Source organism: Gallus gallus, chromosome 3 (genome assembly GCF_016699485.2).
Source record: "Gallus gallus isolate bGalGal1 chromosome 3, bGalGal1.mat.broiler.GRCg7b, whole genome shotgun sequence".
In the NCBI taxonomy this organism is placed as follows: domain Eukaryota; kingdom Metazoa; phylum Chordata; class Aves; order Galliformes; family Phasianidae; genus Gallus; species Gallus gallus.
In genome coordinates this window covers 77,722,899-77,746,482 of record NC_052534.1, presented here as the reverse complement: position 1 = coordinate 77,746,482, position 23,584 = coordinate 77,722,899, and the positions used below count along the sequence as shown (strand labels likewise).

The following is a 23,584-nucleotide window of genomic DNA, read 5'->3' as shown; positions in this document are numbered from 1 at the left end:
GAAACATTAAGCAGAATGCCTGGCACAAGTCCAACCACCAATCACATTCTGCCCACCCAACACTCCCTGTGATCTCGCTTGGCTATTGCCTCTCCAGATTCCTGCAAGTTTTCCTACATACTCTCAAATGGTTGCCAGGTTTTACCTCAAGGCAATAGCAGCTTGCTGCTAAAGGCTAACTGATTTCAGTAGGCTGTGTTAATACCTACATCTCCTTTTGCCCTTCTCTTTCTTCTTCCTGTAGAGTATTCCAAATCTTATTTTAGGAGCACTATTAAAAGCTACTCATACATAGGACAATTTGCTACAGTTCAAACGTAGGAGAGCCATAGTACAAACGTTTGCAGAAATGGTTTTCTTACTGGTCAAAGCAGCAAGAAACTTGAAGATGGAAATAATTCTACTCTCTTTGTGGTCTGTCAGAATATTGCTGGTTTATGCCAATGGAAACTGCTTATCTCTTCCATTTTCCTTCACGTTTTTCCCTGTCTCTGGACAGACATCTGTTTGATACCTACATATAACCTCCTATACCCATGTTTCTTCCCATTCTAGCTTTCCTAAACTCTAAACCTAAAGTTCTCTTCCCTAACAAGCAAAAGCTTTCAAGCACTCCCATCTGTCACCAGCCATCCACCACAGATCAAAGACCTATGATTTAAGCTCAGATTCAGAGCCCAGTGGTCTCTTTACTGACACTGCAACAGAATGATGGGCTTCTATTTCTGAGAAGGCAAACTGTATGTTTCTCACCGGAAGCATTACTGACTTCACCAAAAGATCCATTCCAGATTCATTTTCAACTGACAATAAAAAAAAAAAAGAAGAGCTTAACAGCCCTCTTCCCTTCCACCCACCATGTACTTTATCACAGTCCAGTCACTGATTCAGTTATTACGCTCTGGCTTTGCAGATGTCTGTATGTTTGTCCATTTGTCTCCTTGAAGACATCATTACCATTTCCCGCTCTTTAACACATAACACTCTTGCACTGAGTGCCTTGGCAAGATGCCCTGCCTGCTAACATAATACTAGGATTCAGTGACATCCTCTTTCAGAATCCCTCAAAATTTTGTTATCTGTGATAGTATACCTATTAGAGCCTACAGCTGAAATCTCAATACCTTTGATTCCATCCGTTTTTAAAGCACTTGTAAATCTACTAAGAAGCATCCTTATAAATACATCTCTCTCCTGCAGATTTTCATGAACTTCTTAAGTAGCTTCAAAACTGTCATCTAGACTCATAAGGAAATGAACAGTGTGTATCATAGTTTCCCATGACAATATCCATTCAAAGCATAACAATGTGAAACCTTAAGGAAAAACTTCCATTATAAAATCACTGCTGCCCAGTGACTCAGTATGATTTCCAAAGTAACAGCTGACTGCCTGGCTCCATGCAGCCAGTAACTGTATTTCTGCACCTTGTCAGTTAGGAGATTGCAACTTAATTCATTAATAATGAATTGGACAGAGCTAAGACTAACTCGGGTAACTGAAGTTCTGGAAGGAAGCAACCCAAAAGAAAGAGATTACCTACAGTCCATGCCCAACACACAGAGCAACATTTGGCCTTACATGAATTATGAGCTTGCTTTTGGTTCAGAAAGATGACATTCTCAGTTAAGACACAGAAATGGGTGTGCTAAAATGCATCAGACATCCTGTATGAAGGCTCCTTACGTACATATTTAGGTGCATAAACATGGGTATTTGACTGGTCTCTTTTCATAACACATTCATGATAAACACTCTTTGGGAGTGTTGTGTGTTCTTAAAGAATATAAACTCTCACTCTGTGTCTAATAGCATGTTACAGACAAGTACTGGATAATTAGGACAGAGAACAGCTACAGTTTTCGATTTCAAAATGACTTGGGAAAAATCAGACCTTTCACAACAAAAGGAAATGGGAAATTAAATGAGTGGCCTTTTCAAGCCAAATTAGTTTCATCTTCATCCCTTTCAAGCAGTTGATAATATGGGCTGTACCTAGCTATCTAAATTGGATTCCTGTAATCAATTTCGCATTCCTGTCTAAACAACTAATAACATATTTGAACACACTAAGAAAATGGCAATGAAATGTATTATCAAATGCTGATATTATACTACATCCCCTAGGCCTGTTTTCTCAGTATAGAATCATCACGGGAGCATTTGACTTAGAAGGGACCCTCAAAGGTCATCTAGTCCAACTCCCCTGCAGTAAACAAGGACTCATAAACTAGATCAGGCTGCTTAGAGCCCCATCCAGCCTGACATTGAACGTCTCCAGGAACAGGGCATCCACTGCACCTGTGGGCAACCTGTTCCAGTGCTTCACTATTCTTATTGTAAAAAACATTTTCCTTATATCCAGTCCAAATCTTCCCTCTTTTAATGTGAAACCATTCCCCCTTGTCCTATCACAGCAGACCCTGCTAAGGAATCCTCTTTTTCTTTTTTATTGCCCCATTTCAAATATCAAATAGCTGCTCTCAGGCCTCCCTAGTACCTTCTCCAAGCTGAACAGCCCCAGCTCTTTCAGCCTGTCCTCGCAGGAGAAGTGTTCTATCTCTTGGATCGTTTTTGTGGCCATCCTCTGGTTGCACTCCAACAGGTCCACGTCTCTCCTGTAATGAAGACTCCATATCCAGATGCAGTACTCCATCTGAGGTCTCATCGACAGAGTGGAGGGGCAGGATCACATCCCTTGATCTGCTGGCCACACTTCTTTATGGTTGGCTTTCTGAGCTGCAGGGACACATTGCTGACTCATGTTCAGCTTCCCATCCATCTATCAATACCCTCCAAGTCCTTTTTGGAAGGGCTACTCTCAATCCTATCATCCTCCACCTTCTGTTGACAGTAGGGGTTGCCTTGAACCAGGTACAAGACCTTACACTTGGAAATGTATGCAAGTGAATACTCAGCTTTTAAAGAAGTCCACACAGGTTGTTGTTGGAATCTAGACTGGGAGAAATGAACGAAAATGTGTTGATTTCTCAGGCAGATCTTCCCTTTCAAGCAAAACGGAACTGTATTTCCAGAAAAGGAAATTGCCTGTATACTTAACATACACTGCTTCTCACTGGAGGCTCATGTTTTTGTAATTAAACTCAATCCTTCTGTGTACGACATGCCCAGATTCATCTTCTCTGATTTCTTCTGTACTGGTGAACTCAACTGCATGAAACAGATGACAAATTTTCAATCTCAGTTGAGTCCCGACTCTCTATCACTGAGCACTGACATGATCACAAAACTCTGTACTTCCACCAGCAAGCTCAGTGTTTTAGTTTTGGTTTAGATGCAATTGAATTTCTTTGGTTTCAAGCTAACTGAAATGGGCAACTCTCTTCCATTAGAGGCAGCTTAGCCATACCAGACCTTAGGGATAATACCTTCACAACAGCACCTCTCTAGCAGCACCAGAAATCACAAAGCCATAGTGCAGAAATGACTGCCCGTCCTGCAGGTCTGGATTGGTCACATCAGGGCCATATAGGGAAGATACAAGACACTGCTCAACATGTCCCTGTGTATGGAGAATGTCTGTGTTGAACACTCCTCAGGTAAGAGACACCAAGTTAATGAAGTTTATGAAGAATCAAAAGTAGGAAATATCTTTGGTTATGGTTCAAAGACTCCAAATGTGTACATAAATACAATTCAAGCAATAAATAAATAAATAAAATCAACGTGAGGTCCTGAGAGAGCTTGTCAAAAAAAAAAAAGACTCAGTATTCAAGAAATACTACAGACCTCTCTAGAGATACTTGTAAAAAGGTAGTTTATGGTGAACACAGAAGAGCCTGGCTGGCATGATAAAATTCACCTTAATAAAACTCAATTAATTAGCAGATGAGAAAAACAAGACAATCTCTTGATTAAATCTAGACATTTCTAGCACTCTGTAAAGTAGTATTTAAATTTGGCTTTGAAATACTAATTCTTTTACTATTGCTTGCTTCTGTCAGCATTTCCTCAAAATCACCATTGCTTTTTCTAATTACTCTGCAGTCTTCAGATTTATTATGACATTTAGTAAATGCAAGCAATAGAAACGTAATATACAGACATTAGAACTTCTTTCATTTTCAAGTCAATTAAATATTTGCATGTATATTTAGAAAGAAAACATCTGCTTTTCGAGTACTTTAAGGTTTGGATACTTGTTTCCTATTTACAGAAAAGTTGTTTAAAATTGATCTTTAATAAATTTCCACATAATTATCAGAATAAAACCCTTATTTACAGATGTAATGCAAAATGAAATCCAAACATTTAGGAGAAAGCAGGTGCTTTTTCCAGTCCTTTCCATAGAAAATTGTTCCTAAAGAACCTATAAAAGCATTCAAAACAAAATTAAGCCATCCTATGTCATCCTGGCAACCAAGCAAAATCGGTCCAAATTGGAAAAAAGATATCAGCAAGCACTTTTATCCAAATCTGTGTAAATTAAAAAAAGCACATTAAAGTGGGGGAAACAGGAGCACCAGAAGAGGCTGACACTAAGCTTGGTTTACTTGCTAGAGCTTACATTTTACAAAGGGAAACAAAAGGTACTCCATTTCATTTGCAGTGGTTTTTCTATATAGCTGTCAGCGTTCACTCAAATTTCAGAGATGTAAGCAGTCACTGAGAATCAGAAAAATGAAGAAACACTTGTCTGCAGAAATCCTAAGGGATCTGAGATCCTAGCCATTGTGTGCAGAATTTTACAGAATGTACATCTCCAAATCTGTAAGTCATCTTGTGGGAGATGAGTAAGCGAGTCATACAGAGCTTAATTTAAAAAATGTTTGAAAAGAAAATATTTCACTGCACAAATTGATTTATTCCTCATTTCTGGGACAGGTGAATTTCCTTCTGTCTTGATACTGTCATCTTTTATATCACTACTTCCCAAATCATTTTGAGCCAGAGTATCTCCCTATTCCTTCTTTGCTACTGTTTGACAGTACTCCAGAGGAGTGGAGTCCAACTTAAAAGAATCTGTGACACCCGTAGCTCCAAATACTCCAAAGGCAACAAAAAGGAGCTAAGCAGATTTTTCCTAAATTGAAGAGGCAGTTAGTTTCAAAAAGGACCATCAGAAAACACAGGCGGACCTGCAATTATTCTGTTCCCAAAACATCCTAACTTATTTTGCCCTAAACAAGTTTGAAAGTGTTTTTTCAAGCTTACAGATATATATATAAACTCTCAACACTTTGAAAACACCCAGTGTCAAGGCATGCTTTACTTCAGACCATATGTATACTTCAGAGGCAGTAGCAATTTTGTGTTTTGCCTTCCATGAGTTTTAATTCTCATATAGTAGAACCATTAAACTACAGTGATTTTTTTTTTTTAAACTGATTTTTATAGTTTCTGAGCAACTTTTTATATCTCTACCACTGAGGATTTTAGAATGTTTTCTGCACCAAATTATTTCAAATGGCAGAACTCAACAGTTTACTCTATGGGAACCTTTTTTGTTTTTACTACCTTTCTGGAAGCAAAACAATCGCAAATTAACTTTTCCTACAGAGACACCTCCAAGAATGCTTAGTGCAACAACAAAATGAATACTTATTTTTTTTTTTTTTTTTTTCCAATTTTGGCTTTACTTCTCTTAACTGAAGCAGACAGTGCGCTGATAACTCATGGTGACAGTGGGTGCAGCAGCAAAGAATATCAACAACTATTGCAAACAAAAATTTTAAACTCCTTTGCCATCTTTAAAGGCCAATCTTCTTTCAATTTCATGCAACTGTAACAATAAAAATAAAACTGTGATCTATTTAACTCTGAGAACTCTTGCTGCAGTCTACAGCCTTATGAATGTAGCCTCGATGTGGGAAGTGAAATGCCTGATTTCCCACAATAATACCAGCGAGAGAATGTGCTGAGCAGCCCCATGTATCATCGTAAGAATTCAATATCCAAGACATTTTCTGCTCACTGTGCTTGAATACAGAGAAGGATAAGGTTAGCAAAACACAACAGAGATTACTTGTCACTTTAAAGCATTTCCCTGTGTTAACTGCTTTTTGTTGTAAACTCTAAAGCACCAACACATCTTCCCAGACTACACTGAGAAGCAGCAGCTGAGCAGCTCAGTGATGAAGCACATGATAACTCAAGTGGGTGCTAGCTACAAGTGTCTGCGATTATTCTGTGTAATACATAAAGTCAAGTCCAATGATTCCTAAAAGCCAAGAGATGTCGCCTCAGGTAGGTGGAGAATGAAATCAAGAACTGAGCAAGGTAACACAGCTTTCTGTAAAATGTAAAGGATATGAAGAGAGGCAAAACAACATTCAGAGCAAAAGCAAGCTAAGAAAATTTTGAATCATTTCAAGTAGCCAGTCCCTCATTCACTTCTTACTGCCTTCTGCACAGCTAAATAAATAAATAGGATAAATACGAGGTACCTCAGCCAATCTTACCCCTTGGTTCTAGGCACCCTAGTTGGACTTCAAGACTGTGAAGCTGCAAGTCAGGATGACAAATTCAAGTTCTCTTAGAAAACTGAGGGGCAGCCACTGACCAACAAGAACTTGTCTACCATTTTGGTCCTTCAAGAGTTTCTGGGCTCAAGCTTGCTAAGACTAAGAATTGACAGTCTACCAGAAAATATCACTGTCACCAAACAGGCAAAATGAGAGATAACAAAAAGGAAGGCATTCTAGGACCTAGAATCAAGAGCCTCTTCTAGCAGAAACAGGCAGCCTAAAAGCTGGCTGCAGTGCCCTACCCCTTTAAAATCAGGGAACTGTGAACAGCCTGCTGCTGCTTCTTTCTTCCAGGCTGCTCCAGTGATGTAAATCACAGTGAAAAGTCTTCACAGGATCAAAATGGAATGAAAAGGGATTTCAAATATTATGTTACTAAGCAGTAGCACAGTGTTTGAAAATAAAATGTAATTTATGTCTCAGCACAGATATGGAGCCTGTTAAGCTTGTCCCAGAAAGCATTTCTGGAACACAAAGCAGAACAGAGTTTATTACAGAAACGATTAGCAACTAAACACATTTACTTCATGTGGGTTTTACAACCTAAACAACACCTACTGCATATATACACCAACTAAAGATTTTGGCTTGTCAAAACTGCAACACTGAAATACTATCAAGCTATGGAGTAAATACAGTCTCAAACAACACATGGGTACGGATAAGATAATTTTTGCCTACTTGGCTGTAAGCAGCTGGTAGTACATTTAGCTATGTTTTATTAGCTTTACTAACAGGATATCAAGAGTTAAAGCTATAACTTTCAAATCACAACACAAGCAGCTGCCTGTTAGATTCATTTTAAAATACTGCATCAGAACATGCCTGAGTGGAAACTAGTGATCTATTTAGCTCAATAGCAAGTGTCTAAGAGTGGGAACAATTAGGAAAGCACAAAGCGCAGGCACATCCCCAGATCACATCCCTGCACATGCCCTTAGCATCAGAATCCAGAGCTCAGTAGCCTAGAACCCAGCCTCCTCTTGAGCAAGACTGCCACGTGTGGGTAACAAGCAACTCGACAGTGATTTTCAGTTCAAATACAAGTATTGTTTTAATACAGAATATACACGTACATGAGACAAGTATCACACATACAAAAAAAAGATGAGTTCATGTGTCACATAAAGATGAATTTAGATGCCTCTCTGTTGTAAGACTTGAACATGTTCAGAAATATACTAAGATCATACAAACCCTAATTTAACATGCCTGCAACAAGGTATTTTTGAGGAAAATTTGCAACTGGTGAGAACTTCAGCAGTAGCAGAAAATGGGACGAAATTCTGAATGTTTCACTGCTAATTTTATACACTGGCTTCCATCTTTGGTCCCATTGCTCAGATTAGTTTTCACCACTGTAAATCTTTATTTTTAGCTGAGGACTTTATATACGCTTTATTTTTGAAGACAAGAAGATTTTATATGATGGTGCATTTCAAGAGAGTTGAATAATTCTAGCCATTCCAGATTAAGTTTGCAAATTTTATGTTACTTCTTTAAACAATTTAAACAGTGACTCAGTGTTTAATAAAACAGTGGTATTGCTTGCCCTGGTCTATATGTAATAAAAAATGAAACTGATAATGAAAAAAATTCTCTATTGCTATCTATAACGTAATGAAAAGTTAACTCCAGAAGACAAACCTTTAGTCTGAAAGCATTTATGGGCCCCATGGATCTATCTCCTTCCTAGAAATAACACCATTATACTGAAACAGCAGCTGTTCCTTACCTGAAAAGAGTTCATGCGCTGAAGTGAAGGGGGTAGAGAAGCAGTGCTTAAACTCAGCATCAGAAGTAATTCCAGACATGTTTCTGATGGAAACTTTAAAGGATGAACTCCAAAATCATTTTCCCAGGCATCAGCAAGGCTAAAAAGTTAAAAATAAAGTAAAATGAAATAATTTATATATCTAAAAAAAAAATTAAACACATACTAGAATATGCCACAGAGTTGTGATGAAAGATTCTCCTCACTTGTCACTCCTATCCTTATAGTTGAAGATAACTTTTAATAGAAATATGGGGTGCATTTAAAGCACTTTATGCCTACCATCAATTTTACAAAGAGATGCATAATGTGAAGGGAAAACTTAACATACATTAGAAGAATGCACATTTCTTAATCCAAGTTTGAATATTCCTTAACTCCCAACTACCACTTCCAAGCATATGTTTTTACAGATAAAGCATTCCAAATAGAGCATAATGCCTCCATTTTCTGTTTCTATTAAAATAAATAAGTCCTTTCACTTCTGAAACTATCAGAGACCAGACAATTGCTAAAACTGATGTTTTGATGCTCTCACTGGAATTCTACCAACAGTCGACAACTGTCGTGGGTTGATGCTTACTAACCATGACAGACAAATGTACTGTGTCTTTCTCAACCCAAAGCTAGAGCAAGCAGGTCACTTTGACACAGGAATTCTAAACCACACAGGGAAGGAGAAGGGTGCCTGGGCTAGGTACCCTCTGGCAGTTTGGATGGCACGGCATCACTCAAGGTCTTCACAAATGGCTAAGTCCAAAAAAGAACAGAGGCCAAAACCTTCTGCACAGCAACAGTCCTCATAAATTACTTCAGACACTTTCACTGTGCCAGAAGTGTCTGCAAAAGCCTGTTTCAAGCTACTACAAATGCTGTTTGCTAGGGCAGGAAAGCAAACAGTTCAGAAGACACCCTGGAGTCTTTAAAGATGTGAGCAGCTAAGTCCCCAGATACACTGTCCATATAAAAAGGATTCTGTAAAAATAATGAGTGAACGGCCAAGCCTAAAAGAGGCAACCCTGACTGGTCCAGAGATTGTCAATGTTACAGGGGACAACATCTAGCTCTACATCATGGGCACTGGGCTGCTAGAACCCAAGGATTGAGTTTCATTATCTTTTGTAACTTTTTTTCCAAATATAATTAGAAATTTACCTTGGTAATCCCTACTGTGTCTTTGTCCTACATTTTTGACGAGCTTGTCTGGTGATAAAGGCAAACTGAGGTAAATCTAGCAAAACAGGCTTTCAGCTTTTCACAAATCAGCAAGTCTAAACAAAGCAGCGTACAGGCACCTTCAAACACAGTTAAGAGTGTTTGGAGATTGGAGGTGACATTATGATAAGGTACTAGGACTCAGAGAGGTGTTTCCACAGATCAATGTCCTCTCTGCAAAGAAAATTCTCAGAACTCCAGGCCATACTGAAAACATTACAACCTAATTCACTACCCTGATTCTATTTTTATTTTTTGACTTGAGAATTTTTTTGGAGCTGACTCCTCATACTGAAGCTCGACTCGTACAGCATTGATACTGCATTAGGGCATTTTGAGTCTGTTGACTTATCTGAGGGAAGGACTGTTGCTATAAAGACATCTAGCCCAATTAGACTGTAATTTTTGTTTATTAATAGCTCAATTATGAGCGTTTCCTGAAATGATTCCAATGTGTTCCCTTATTACAAACAAACCACGTGTCCCAGCACTTAGTGCTCCAGCAACACTCATGTTATGAAATAGTCTTTATGACTTGTCCTTTAGCAGCATCTAACACAAGAGTTTGTGGTAAGTTTGTGCTTTGCTAGGCCATGTCTCTTTGTTCTTCTTTACCCCTATGATTCATGGGACTACTTTTCTACGGTCTTCACTGCAGAGGATGGAGAAAAATGTCTACTTAAAACAAAACCAAAATAAACCCTATTTTTCAATCTTAGCTGCTAATCTTAGAGGGAATCCTTCTGTACAAAGAGAATTGTCTCTCTTCCACTGCAGGAGAAACCATTTGCTTTCTATTTACTGAATGAGCCACATTGGTTAACTCTTGCTTCTCAGAAGAGTGAGCACCCATGGAGGACAGCTCTTACCAGATCAACCCCAAATGCCAACAATTTGAGTTCACTGAAAGTTCCTTAGCCATGGATCCAAAATTGTGTTTTGCTCTCCTACTTTTAGAAACAGAGTAATAGATTTTGACATTAAGATAGGGCAAATTGTCAGAGAGAGTTTTGGGGAGGGCTAAGGACAAAGATGAAGACAATGCCAGAAGGATTCAAATGGGTTCATGGTAACTTTGGATACAGGTGGGACTGAGTACATGCATGCTTTCTTCCCTTCCTTCCTCCTGCCTTTATTCAGCTGTGAATTCTTGATCTTAAGCTTCTCATGAGAGAAAGCAGGCTGGGCCAAACACATATCTTTGGGGAGAATCTTTCTTCCACAGCACATTAAATCCACCTCTATAAATTACCATCATTCATTTTTGCCTGCCAGTAATCTCACAAAAATCCCTGTCCCTGCTCATTGCAGGGGTGCTGGACTACACAATTTTTAAAGGTCCCTTATAACTCAAATGATTTTATGAAGGGTTGGTGATAATGACATTGCCCCATAAGGGCAAAAATCAGAGCTCTTCCTGGTATTACTTCAAACTTGAGATGCTGCCCTTACAGATTAAAGTAACATCTCAAACTCACTCTGTTTCAACTACAAGACATGCATTAATCTAGATCATGAAAAGGCAATGAACAAGCATAACATTAGAGCATGTAACTAAGATCTTCATGTAACTTTCATTTTGAGAAAGACATCATCAGTCAAAGCAATACAGTCAGGAAAATAAAACTCCTATAGCAGGATGAGCAAGACATTTAAAAAAAACAAGTGTCAGTATTTCAAAGCTGTTTAGGTGATGTGAAATTTGCCTCTCTTCAAAAAAAACCAGAAAGCAAATCTTTTCTGAAACTCAAACAACTAATTCTGAAAGCAGAGACAAGCAAAACTAGAAAATGTGTGTTGAGATAGGACTACAGACAAGACTAAAGATAAACCCATTACTTCACCAACAGAAATAATTGATCACAATGTTTTCAGATGCCTAAATTTGATTCATCAGGTATTTCTCCAATGGTCATTACAGAATTGCCCCATGCCAACATAAGACAGAATAAGATAAGAAAATGATGTCCTTAGAAGCAACGTTTATGACACCAAAATAATAACATTTCTTTTACAATTCCTCGACTCTAAGTTCTAGCAAACAGAGCCAGTTACCATTCAGGACATGACATACCAGCAAAACAAGGAAAATCTTGACATGTATTTAAAAGTCATTAGAAAAATGACTGGAATTGAAGTTGTCTTTTTTCTTTTTGAAAATCTGGACAAGATGCCTCACTAGATTGCATTTTTTCAGAAGTTGAGCTCCTTCTTCTTTCATTAATGCCAAGGTTACTTATCAAAAGTAATCATCTTCTACTGTGCGTGACATTCACTTCAAAATGCAACCATCTTAGCAAAATACAGAAGTTTGCTTTTGAAGAGGAACAGGTAAGTCCTTTTTTCACTTTCCAGAGCAACCCTATCCCCATCTCTTATTTAGCAAGCTACTTCTGTTAACAGATTAACTTTGGGTAGTCTAGAGAGATCAAAAATGGAAGATGAAAAAGCTCTTACTCAGAACTACTCAATGCTACTGCCAAGGCACTGGGTTAATTTCACCTGATTATTTGTAATCTTAAATATGCTATGCAGTTAGGGCTCCAAATACTGTGAAACATCTGAAGGAGATGACTACAAGGTAGCTATGGCTTCAGTGTTTTGTTAAATAAAAGCCATGCTGAAGAATGTAATATAGAAGCTGACAGAGGCTCAGTCCTGACTCTCAGGGTTCATTGAATGTTGTTAAATGTTGCCTTTTCCAAAATCTGCAACTCTGATATAAATGACAGATGACTTTATTGAACCCAAGGACAAACTTGCTAAATTAAATAACTATTTGTAAAAATGATTTAAGCTAAAAACAATTCTAAATTACGGTTGATGATATGTCTATATACTTAATATACCAGGAGGTTAAGTTATTTATACTTCTAATTATCCTTGCAATGATCTAAAAATGACAAAAATCAATGCATGCTCATTAGCTTTCAAGCTCTTGCCAAAATTTAAATACAGAACAGTAAGAAGTGCAGTACTTCTGTCAAACTGCCTACAATACATTTAATGCCTACAAACTGTCAAAGCCTACAATACATTCCTTTGGAAAAAAAAAAGCTTTACAGAAACAAGACAGTTTCCTCTTAAAACAACATCTGCAGCATTCTTCAAACATGGTTTAGTTTTCTCCTTCAACAGCTGAGAGCATCAGGTGATTTTTTGAGCAGACTTTCCCTAGGATCTTCCCTAGTTGTTGTATGGTATCCCAAATTAACAGATATTAAATCTCTTGAAAGTGACAAGGCAACAATAAAAACGTAACTCAGTGGTATCCTTACACGGGGAGGAGAAAGAGCAATGAAACATATCAAGGGGAATAAAAGGGCATATAGCAATCATGTGGGAACCCACATGAGTTTTTTTTATATTTAAGGCAATGGACAACAGCGGTCGATAAGAAAAGCATTCTAACTCCATCTCTAAGCTGTGAACTTTTTTTTTTTTCCAGTGCATCCCTATATAGAAAGGACAGTTTAACACTGAACTTCTGTAGTTCCAAACAGTCTTAAATACTCTCCTGTAAAGCAGTCTTACCATAAATTTTCTGACATTTACATCACAGGTATTTATACATAAATTGTTTGTATATTATTATGATTATGTAATTTTATATAAGTGAATATAGAGTAACATAAAGGATGCACATAACGTGAATACACAAACAACCATTAGTAAGATTCTTCTGGCTTTATCCTATTAAACTGCACAACCATGTATTTCTGGAAGTGGGTAAAAAGTTAGCTAGAAAGCCACAATAAAAAAGAGGTTTAAAACATCCTATCCTACAAAACATAAGCCTGCCTCACACATTCAATGTGTTACCATTTGAAGGAGACATGTTATTTCAAACTAATAAGAAAGGCTTGTAATGCAAATTCAAATTTAATCTCATCAGAGTACCACCTGCTCATTGCCATCTCTCTCAAAATGGCTAGCATAAGAAATATCAAATGTTCCTGTACTATTTCAAATGGCATTAAGTAAAATTATCCTTTTTGATCCCATAAATGTTAAACCTGTAATTTTCTCATTTGTAACCACAATACGTAGCACAGATTAAGTACCTCATGCTAAAAAGTACAATGAAAGACAGGTGTTGAATGGCTTTCTTTGCATGAGACAACTGCATAAGAATTTTAACTACATCTTTCTATTTACGTATTTTAAATTAATACTTCTCAATGTGCTTTGATTATCTTAAATTATTTAAAGAAAGTCAGAGAGAGAAGTAAAAGCTGCCTACCATAACCTGTACTGCACAACAAAGAATATGACATGTACATCAACACACATCTTTATTAGACTCAATTGTCCATTATTTACTTACATGTAACTACGATGGCTTTAATGCTGTTTAACAAAAACATTATTAGCACAAATGAGGATTGTGTTTAGCTCGCAGAATTCAATTCTTATTTTCTCAAAATGGAAAAGGAAAAAAAAAAACAGAAAACCAAACTGCATTAGCACACTGTACCAACACAGATATGGTTATTTACAGGTAGATTATTCCTCTGAAGGCTATCTTTCCGCATGGAAATAAATCTTTAGATTTTAATTCTGTCCAGGAGTAACATGGAGCATGTCCTTTCAAAGCAAAGCTTAGCACACTCCTCCAGACTAAGGGTTTTTGGGTGTCAGCTGCTGTTTTTTTTTTCCTTTTACATTGTCTTCTCTCTTCCAGCTGGCAGCTAGGCAATTTACAAAGCATTAATTTTCAGTTGCAAACCCTATCACCCATAAAATATTTTCATTTCACTGTAAAGCAGCACTAATTGTACAGTATCTGCAAAACACAAACAGAACTTCAGCTGTAAGAATCTCTGAAATTATGCTTAAATATCACAGTGAAGAACTAGCAGGTGTTCACCTATCTTGTCACCTTTATGCTCCAGATTCATAATACTTAAAAGAAATATTTGAAAAGCTAGAGCAAGCATCAACTATAAGGCAGACCTATGCTCCATAGGACAAGTAGATGTGTGGGACAGCAAACACTTGCAAACACACTAAACTTAAAATTCATGACAGTTCTCATACTACACACAGGTGGTCAGTGAGTACATCTATGACACTGTCATCTTCATTGAGCTTCAGCATCAGGTAAGCAAAAATAAGCTGATCAGAGAATAAAGAGAAAAAGGAATTTTAATTGAGAGAACTAATCTCGGTTATAAAAGAACTCAAGCCTTCTGGCTACTTCCTATGACATGTCCTACCAGCAAAACCAGAGTGCATAAAGATACAGCAACAGCACCTACATCTACAGAGTCAATCCATAACAGTAATTGATTGTGAGGAAATTGTTCATTATCCCACAAAATCAAGGGTTTGTGGTAAAAGCTGAAGCTGTAAAAGCCCAAGCTACAAAAATATTCATCAGTTCTACCTTTCAACAGCGCATCTGACTGTAAATAATACAAGCTCATGGAGAAAACAAAGCTCCTGCAGGACTTCTGATGCTCAAATGTATAGAGGCTGGACTAGAATACTCTGAGCTTGGAAGAAACCCACAAGGACTGAGTTTAACTCCCAGCTCCACACACCACCCAACATTCAAACTTCATGACTGAGAGCGGTGTGTCCAATCGCTCCTTGAACTCTGGCAGCTCAGGGCTGTGCCCACTGCCCTAGGCAGCCTGTTTCATGCCCACCATGCTCTGGTGCAGAACCTGTCCCTAACCCCAAACCTGACCCTCCCCTGACAGCTCCCTGCCATTCCCTTGGGTGCTGTTGCTGTCACAGAGAGCAGAGCTCAGCGCTGCCCTCCGCTCCCTGTGAGGAGCTGCAGCTGCCATGAGGCCTCCCCTCAGCTCTTCTGCTCTGGGCTGAGCACACCCAGGGACCTCAACCACTCCTCACAGACATTGCCCTCAGACCCTTCATGTATTTGTAGCTCTCCTTTCCACACAGATAAGTTTTATATCCTATAAACAGGACAAGAAAACATGGAAAATAATTCAATGTATTCACAATGAATCCCTTCGAACTGCTTTTTAAAATTACCTACATCCTTTTTCTTAACTGAGTGCAAGAGCAGAACTCACTGTTCTTCAAAACAGAAGTTTAACACAGAATTTCTCATTAAAAAAAAACAAGCAAAACACAGAATAAGAAAGCGCAGGAGCTTAATTCTGTCTGAGTCTTGGCTGAAGTCTGTTGTGACTGCTCTTGAACACCCACATTATGCAGAATTGCTGGCACTGCTCCAAAATACAATGTAATCGCAGACTTCTCAGCAGCAAGGCAATGTGGTCCCTCTAAAAGAAGCAACAAATTGCTCCCGTAAAAATTACATGGCCAAAGCTTTAGAGTGTGCTGCTTCAGTTTAATGGCAGTGTTAAGGCTTTAAGCTGCAGTTTTAGAATGCCTTACTGTAACACAGGTGGTGAGAACAAGTAATTTTGCTGAAAACAATAAAAAAAATACAGATTGCTATAGCCACGTCACTGTTAATGAACAATTTATCATAGTGGAGGATGGCAATACCAGTGGTTATCACCCCCTAGGTTAGCAACAGTTCTACTATGACTGCAGACTGAAGTTTTCTTGGTTGTAGTCACAGATATGCCTACAGCTCAGAATGAGGGGATAACTTTGTATGTCCCTTAATATACTTTTCTTCATCTTTAGCGCCTCTTGATTCCTTCCTGGGATACACCTTAATCTAAATTACAACAGATTGTGCTTTATTTCCCTAATGTATGTCAGTAACTGTAGCCTACTGTGCTTGGGATGGATTCAGAGGATACAGAGCAGCATGCTATTGGCCTACTGCTAAAAGCCAGACTGGTACCACATCACTTCATAAGGAGTATCAAATGCACGGACCAGAACAAGTGACATAAAAAGACAGCCTGTGATCAACAGAACACTCAAATCCCCCCCCCCCTTTTTTTTTTTTCCTTTTAAACCTCCCAGCATTTCAGCCATTGCACTAAGCTGGTCAAACAGGAGTGACCTTCCTCAGGTAAGTCATGTATTGAAGGGTTTATCTATAAAACTGTCTAACTGGTTGAAAAGTCAAGGGTGGCAGAAGGAGGGTGTGGGGAACCGGCAAAGCAGGTATAAAGTACTGACACACACTTCATTCCCTCAGAGAATGAAACAGTATTATCTCTGTGCATTTTCTCCTTATACCAACCCCAAGACCTTACAGAAATCTTACTGAATGACAGCTCTGCTGGTTACCTCCATTTGCCTTTAAACTTTAATGATGCTTCTGTAAAAGCAAACAGGCCTACCTGTGTGGACGTGGAGCAGCATTTCTCCATGTAGCCTTCCTCCCTCCAAAAAGGCTGAGACAACAGACTGTCTCTCAGCCTCTCTAGGCATCATGATGCTAGGCAGAAGCCCCAAAGAAAACACACAATTTCCCTGCTCTCTCTTGGGCTACATTTTTTTTTTTTTTTTTTAAACAAACTCTCATACAGAAATGGTTTTACAGACTTTTCCCTTCCTCAGGTTGGGAGCTCCAAACAAAATACAGCAGTAAGACTCAGCAGGAAGATGTATTTATCGACACTGGCACACGCTGAGTTTTGAATACTGGGATGCTAGCAATAACAGTATTCCCCATAGGTGCTTTTACAGTTCTTCATGAAAATACAACTTTAATGTAAAAATGATCCAAATGAGGTAGTGTACTGTAGAAATACAACACATGGTGTCAACTATCATATCACAAATACAAGGGTCCCTGTGTATAAATATTACATTCAGTATGTGAGAATTATTTTGCACTATGTAAAAATGTGGAAAATTAAACAGGCAATACAAGACCTATCATGCAAAGGTGGATAGAATACTAATATATATATTTAACTAATTCAGTATGAAAAGACCTAAAAACCTAATAAAACTGTCTGGACTCTTCAGTCTATTTAATTCTCCTTCTGTAGCTTCCTAGGTGGAAGTAGCAGGGGGATGCAAAATTGAGGTCCCAACAAAGGTACACATTAATAAAAATTGTTTCACATACAAAAAGTAGAGTTCCAGTGCTGAAAAAATGAGGTTAGGAAATCATATTAATTGTACAGGAGAATGAATCCTTCTCCTAGAGAACGAGGCAGATCATTCGCATCTACTGGTTTCTTCTTCAGTACGGCAAGTAGTTCCCTTTTAACAGTGACAGAAGTTCTCCACTGCTGGTTCATAGCATAGTGAAACGGCCTTAAAATTCAAGAGGTGCTGTAAACACATTTTTCTTTTTAAACCAATGCTTAATAGTAACTTCAGCCTTAGGGCAAAGGGACATATAGGAATACTTCCTTCATACTTCCTTCTCTCCATGTTTTCAGTTCTACTTTTACCAAATCCTTGTCATTTTTAAAGTGCACTGTACCATCTGAAAAACAGCTTTGCTTTGCTTCACTAAACATAGAAAAGTTTTTGTCTTTAGTAAGGACTTAGATAAATAAACCCAAGTCTCAATGGACCTTGTTAAAGCAAGATCATAAATTTTTTATACTTCCTTATGAGTTTGGGAAAAAAAAGTCTACATATCAGCCTGAGCTCATGCTGACTAATGTGGTCTCAGGGAAGGGACTATTGAAATTCATGTGTACAGTCATTAGAAATAGATTTATAGATGCAATTATGATAAATCAGCACAGGTTTAAGTAATGATTAATTGTTTAAAAAATTACTGTTAAAGCAGAAAACAGAAAGCATGCAGAACCAAAGTTTAAATGCTATAAAGCTGGAACTTGTTGGTTCTGTGCATTGCATATACTAGGAGATATTTAAATCACCCAGTTGTAGGCAACCAGTGACCCGACAGAGAAGGGATGGGATAGCTGATGGAGACGGTCCCCAGTTGGTGACCCTGCTTGGATATCTATCATCACTCATTTCCTAAATTGACGCAGTTCACAGCAGTGTCTTTAAGCAACAGAAAACTGGCAGAAATTTACTTTCAACCATATGCTATGAGCTGCAGCAGTTAAGAACTTGACTATCAGGTGTCTCTGACATCCACGCTGCAAAGGCAGGACCAACAGCTGGTACAGTGACCTCAGCAGCCAATCCAAGTTAAACTGTGAATGAAAAGCATGGTTGGCTGAAGTGAGACTGTCCATATTTGTCATCTAGTCAGTGGAGGAGAATTAAATGGACTGAAGAGTCCAGACAGACTGCTTATATGGTTTTTAGAGGAAGCAGCAAGACGGTTTGTCTCATGGGCAGACTGCAAACCCAGTAAGTAATGTGGTACCATAGAATCATAGAATTGCTAAGGTTGGAAAAGACCCACAGGATCATCCAGTCCAACCGTTCGCTCTTCACCAATGGTTCCCGCTAAGCCATGTCCCTCAACACAACATCCAAACGCTCTTTAAACACCACCAGGGTCGGTGACTCCACCACCTCTCTGGGCATCCCCTTCTGGTAACACATCACTGGTAATCACCAGTAAAGACCAGGGAAGCATGGCATTAGGGACTATGGTCCATATGCCATAGAGCTCTTACCCGATCACTTAGAAAAACAAAGTTGCCACTGTTCAGTCTTCCAGTCAAATAGTGTGAACTGTACTCACGTTAGATGCAAGTATTTTCCTACCGGGCCTCTCCAAATTGCCTGCCTCTCTTCCTGAACTGTTTCTCCTCCTCACCATCAGATCAACCAGCAACCTTAACACCAGCATCTAGGAGCACACAGCCAGGGTCTTCAATATCCTATCCTAACAGCACTGATTTCAGGTATTCATTCAGGGCTCTCGACTACTAACAAGGAATAACGATTATTTTCTCAGAATAATCAACCAGGCAAGTGGAAAAGTTATTAAAAAAAGATCAAATCAAGGCTGAATGAACAACGCTGTGTATAATCAGTGACAGTACAGAGTTGTTCTTGCACTGTACCTAACTAAACCCCTGGGTTCCACAGCCACAGCATAAAAGCACTTTCCTTGATGTTCTCATGCCGGTTATTCATACTAACTGTGCCACATGAACATTTGCATATGCTCCATAAACCTTAATTCCCTTTTTAAGACCTATTATACCAAGCAGGAGGCCATTTCTGAAGTTGAAATGGATTTTCAGAACACTATAAAGATTAAAATGTTTTCTGGCCTCTGATTTTTAAACCTTCGGGTAAAACTAAATCATTTCCACAGTGCTGCTTATATTCCATATAGAAGTATACACAAATAACAGACACTCCAGAATATTATGTCTGAATCCAAAGGGAGAAGTTATCCCGCTGCAGAAATAAATGCTGTAATCACTGTTCACAAAACGCTCTCAGCTTGCTGCTCTAAAGTTATTCTATTTTTTTTTCCCCATTGTACTGACTTCAGGAGAGAAGCAAATTCAGTATTTCACAATGTAATTACAAGAACCTGCAGCAAAGTAAGGAACACCACAAATCACAGAATCAGTCGATCCTGAGAACTTCAGAATAGCAAAACTTATTATTTCCACTCATTCAGTCCACACCTCTGCCAATATGAAGTCTAATTACTGAAGTTAAAATTTCCCATATGCCATACTTCTGCCTTCCTGCTGAAACTATTATTTCCCTGGAACAGTTTACTTGTATCATCTTTTTCTTTACTCACTGATGTGACTATGGCAAAATCTGTGCAGATGTCTCCTCTATGCAGGGTAGAAAACAATACTGGCATTAAAGTATTACATGCAGCTACGAGTCAAGTTTAAAAAGATATTAAATACTAAATAGATAAAATCAGCAGCCAAGCACACAACTTCCCTTCCTAAAAACAATGCTCAAAACCAACTACAAATCTAGGAAGAACAACATTCCACAAGCCCCTTTTCCCTGTCCTCAGCCAGGTCAGCTTTCTTCTGTGCATGGAAGTACTGATCCATAAAAAAAATCCAATCCCTCATAAAACTGTCCCTCTTTTTTTTTTTTTTTACCTGTCTTTCCTCAGAACTAGTTCCCAAGTTTTATCCTTCAGCTACTCAGAAGCTTGTACCATTTGTTACTGTAGAGATTTAACAGTCCACAGCCACGTGGCTGCAGCCCTCCACAGCATTTATATAGCTGTCCAGAATCCTGTTGCAGACAGGAGGTAGAGCTTAAGGTATCACAAACTATCAGCTGCCCTTCTGAAGTAGCACTGGGTAGGCTATGCTGGGCATTCACGTGTATCTTGACACAGTCAGGTAATTTAATACAGATAATTTGGGCTCTTTAATTTTTATGAGCTTTCTTTAAAAAATTATGGATCTAGAACAAAGTCTAGTCTCAGCTTAGAAGCATGAGGAACAGGAAAGGAAGCACGGCAGCTGAGATCTGGACATGAACAAGAGCGGCACTGGAAGTAAAAAACAGGAGAGGGTATTTAAATGGAAGACTGTAAGTAGGTTTAGCCAGTTTAAGTCTGTGCTGAAATGGAACTTGATGTTAAAGGCAGAGCAAAATACAGATTTGATGAAAAGAAGTAAAGAAGGCACAGAAGGACTAATTCACATCCACCAGTACAGTGAAAATAGAACCTTCTGAGTAGATTAGTTCATTCAAGGAGGTGATGCAACAGCAGAAGGCAGCTGCAGATAACGTACTGAAAACCCTTTGCAAATGAAGTTAATCAGGTAAAGAAATAATCCAATGATACTGCTGAACATGAGCTCAGTCAAGACTGTGGTAACTTGTCACTCTAAAGAGTAAACAACGTGAAGGAGAGCTGGGAAGTATTTTGGTAGGTCTGTGACAGAGCTGGAGCACTGAACTAGAAGGTATCTCCAAGTCAGAAAGCTTATTTCTCTGCATGAAAAGAAACTGTGTCAAAGTATTCATTTATGCAATTTTAACACACAATTATTGTTTGGGTTAGAAGTGACCTTAAAGATCATCTAATTCCAACCCACCTGCTGGGGGGAGGGACACAAGCCACCAGCTCAGGCCACCCAGGGTCCATCCAGCCTGGCTTTGAATGCCTCCAGAGATTGGGTACCCACAGCTCTACTGGGCAGCTGTGCCAGCACCTCATTACCTCTGAGGAAAGAGCTTCTGCCTAACATCTAACCTGTATCTCCCTGCTTTTTAGTTTACAACTGTTATTCCTTGCGCTATCCTTGCACTCCCTAGTAAAGAATCTCTCCTCATCTTCTTTTCAAGCTGCATCTTAAGCAGTTATGTTTCTTACAAATTATTCCTACTGAAAGGCTTTACAGGAACCTCACTGCTCTGATATTAGGAATCTTCCAATCTTTGGATCAACTTATTCATAATCAACTCTATCAGTGTGTTCTCTCCAGTTTCTTCTGAAGACAATCGATGCATATTTACAACTATCTGTACCCATTGCTACTTCATTTTCAGCAATTTGCTGAGTAAAGCTTGGATCATACGTAATTGGTGATAAAAGAAACCCAGTTGGATAACTGTGAATGAAATTCAATGGTCTTACCCATACAAGAGAGCTGCAGAGGTGCTAAAAGTATCTGCAGAATTGCTACACTGGGAAAAACAGGTTTCTCATCAACTCCTTTTCTTTTACAGAAGCCATTGAGTTTCAGCAGTTTCAGAAGGAAGAAAATTCCATCTTCAATAAAACGAATGCAAACTCTGAGTTGAGAGATTCTTAGTCATCATGACATGCTTCAAAACTTACAGGCCTTAATATTATTAATGACATGCAGTCACTGCTGTTTGAAATACAACAGTGGAATATAATTTCACAGCGATAATATGCAAACAGATGGAAACAGGATGTAACAAACAAACAAATTTTTAGGTGAGACTACAACAAGTAAAGCTCACACCATAATGATATTAGACTTAAAATGCACTGAATCATTAAATCTCTGAAGGCTCATCTTCCACTAACGTTTAAGCCTCTTTTTCAGAAGATGAATCTTTACAGTACAGCATTAATTCCAACTGGTCAAAATCACTGTGGATTCTCTTCTTTTCTTTCCCAATTAAAAAAAACTTTTGAAGGAAGTCCAGCATCGAGAATAAAAAGTGTACAAATGTATAGAAATATTTCAACAGCTTCTTTTTTTCCTGAAGGTCATACAGTTGTTTCCATCACAAAATATCAACTTTCGACAAAGAAAAGAAAATACAACGCATTGTTCAGTCTTACTGCTTTCTGAGGAACACAGGACCACTGGGAAGCTAGCCAAAAAGGAAAAAAATTGTAAATAACAAAGTGCAGCTGCAACGCCTGATGCACCTCAGCAACATTGCCATACTGAAATAAAATCGTTTTGGAAGGTTTAGAAAAATCAGTTTCTACCAAGGAAAGAAAAATTGTGCTTAGTTTAAAAATCAACTTCTAAACAGCTCTGCTACTGACTTCACACTGCAGCCTTGATCAGTATCAACAGAACTGATCGGTATGAGCTTAAAGGCCCAAGTTAGTGCACTGGAGACAGAGGTGTTCAGTTCAAACAAATGGCTGCAGTCATCTTCCTGAAGAGCAGTCTTCAATGAGACACCATACAGTTTTGCCTTCCCAAGGTAAGCCAGCAAAATTGCAACCCACAGAAGCACTCAGTGATGCCTGTGTTGCTGCCTCCAGGTGCACAGATGAGTCTGTAAAAATCAGTATCTATTCCTATCACTGTGAAGTAAGGGAAAAATTTGAAGGCCTAAGATGTATGCAGGTAGAGCATAGAGGCTGGGAAGAACATAGACCAAATGTAATACTCTTAACCACACACAGAGAGAAAATAGATACAGACAATCAGACTTGAGTAGATCTACCAGTTCTGCCTTCAGCAACTATGTGACTGTAATTCAGCAATATATTTGACTGAAAATGTAAAAGTCTTCAGCAATTTTATTGCCTGAAACAGTACCTTCCACGTAGATATCCTCCCTCACACATTCATATCCACAGCACTATCAATTATTATGCCAATTAGTTGTACACAATCTCATTTACAGCTTAAATCCAGTATTTAGAGGATAAGCACAAGAATTGCTCATTCTGTTTATCCTTGATGCTACAGCATTCAAAATAAGAAGCCAGCAGCAATATTGCTACCATAAGTATTCAACAAACAAGCAGCAATATCTGGAGCAACTTCACAAATTAACTTTCTATGGTCTTGAGTCATACGCTCCCAATTTGCTTTTGCCTTACTGATACACAAAGTATTTCAAGTAAAATTACCAGCCTAAA

At 38.5% G+C, this 23,584-nt stretch overlaps 1 protein-coding gene across 4 annotated transcripts in view; it reads right to left on the bottom strand.

Annotated features, from left to right (window-relative positions):
* UBE3D (ubiquitin protein ligase E3D) overlaps window positions 1–23,584 on the bottom strand; it is a 75,504-nt gene that overhangs the window by 22,716 nt on the left and 29,204 nt on the right. For all 4 annotated transcript variants that reach the window (XR_212003.4, XM_419864.7, XM_040697344.1 and 1 more), the window contains exon 9: window positions 8,224–8,362. Coding sequence is in view for 3 of the 4 variants with exons in the window: in XM_419864.7 (XP_419864.6) it covers window positions 8,224–8,362 (139 nt within the window). In the remaining variant the exon portion in view is untranslated. The remainder of the gene's footprint in view (window positions 1–8,223; window positions 8,363–23,584) is intronic.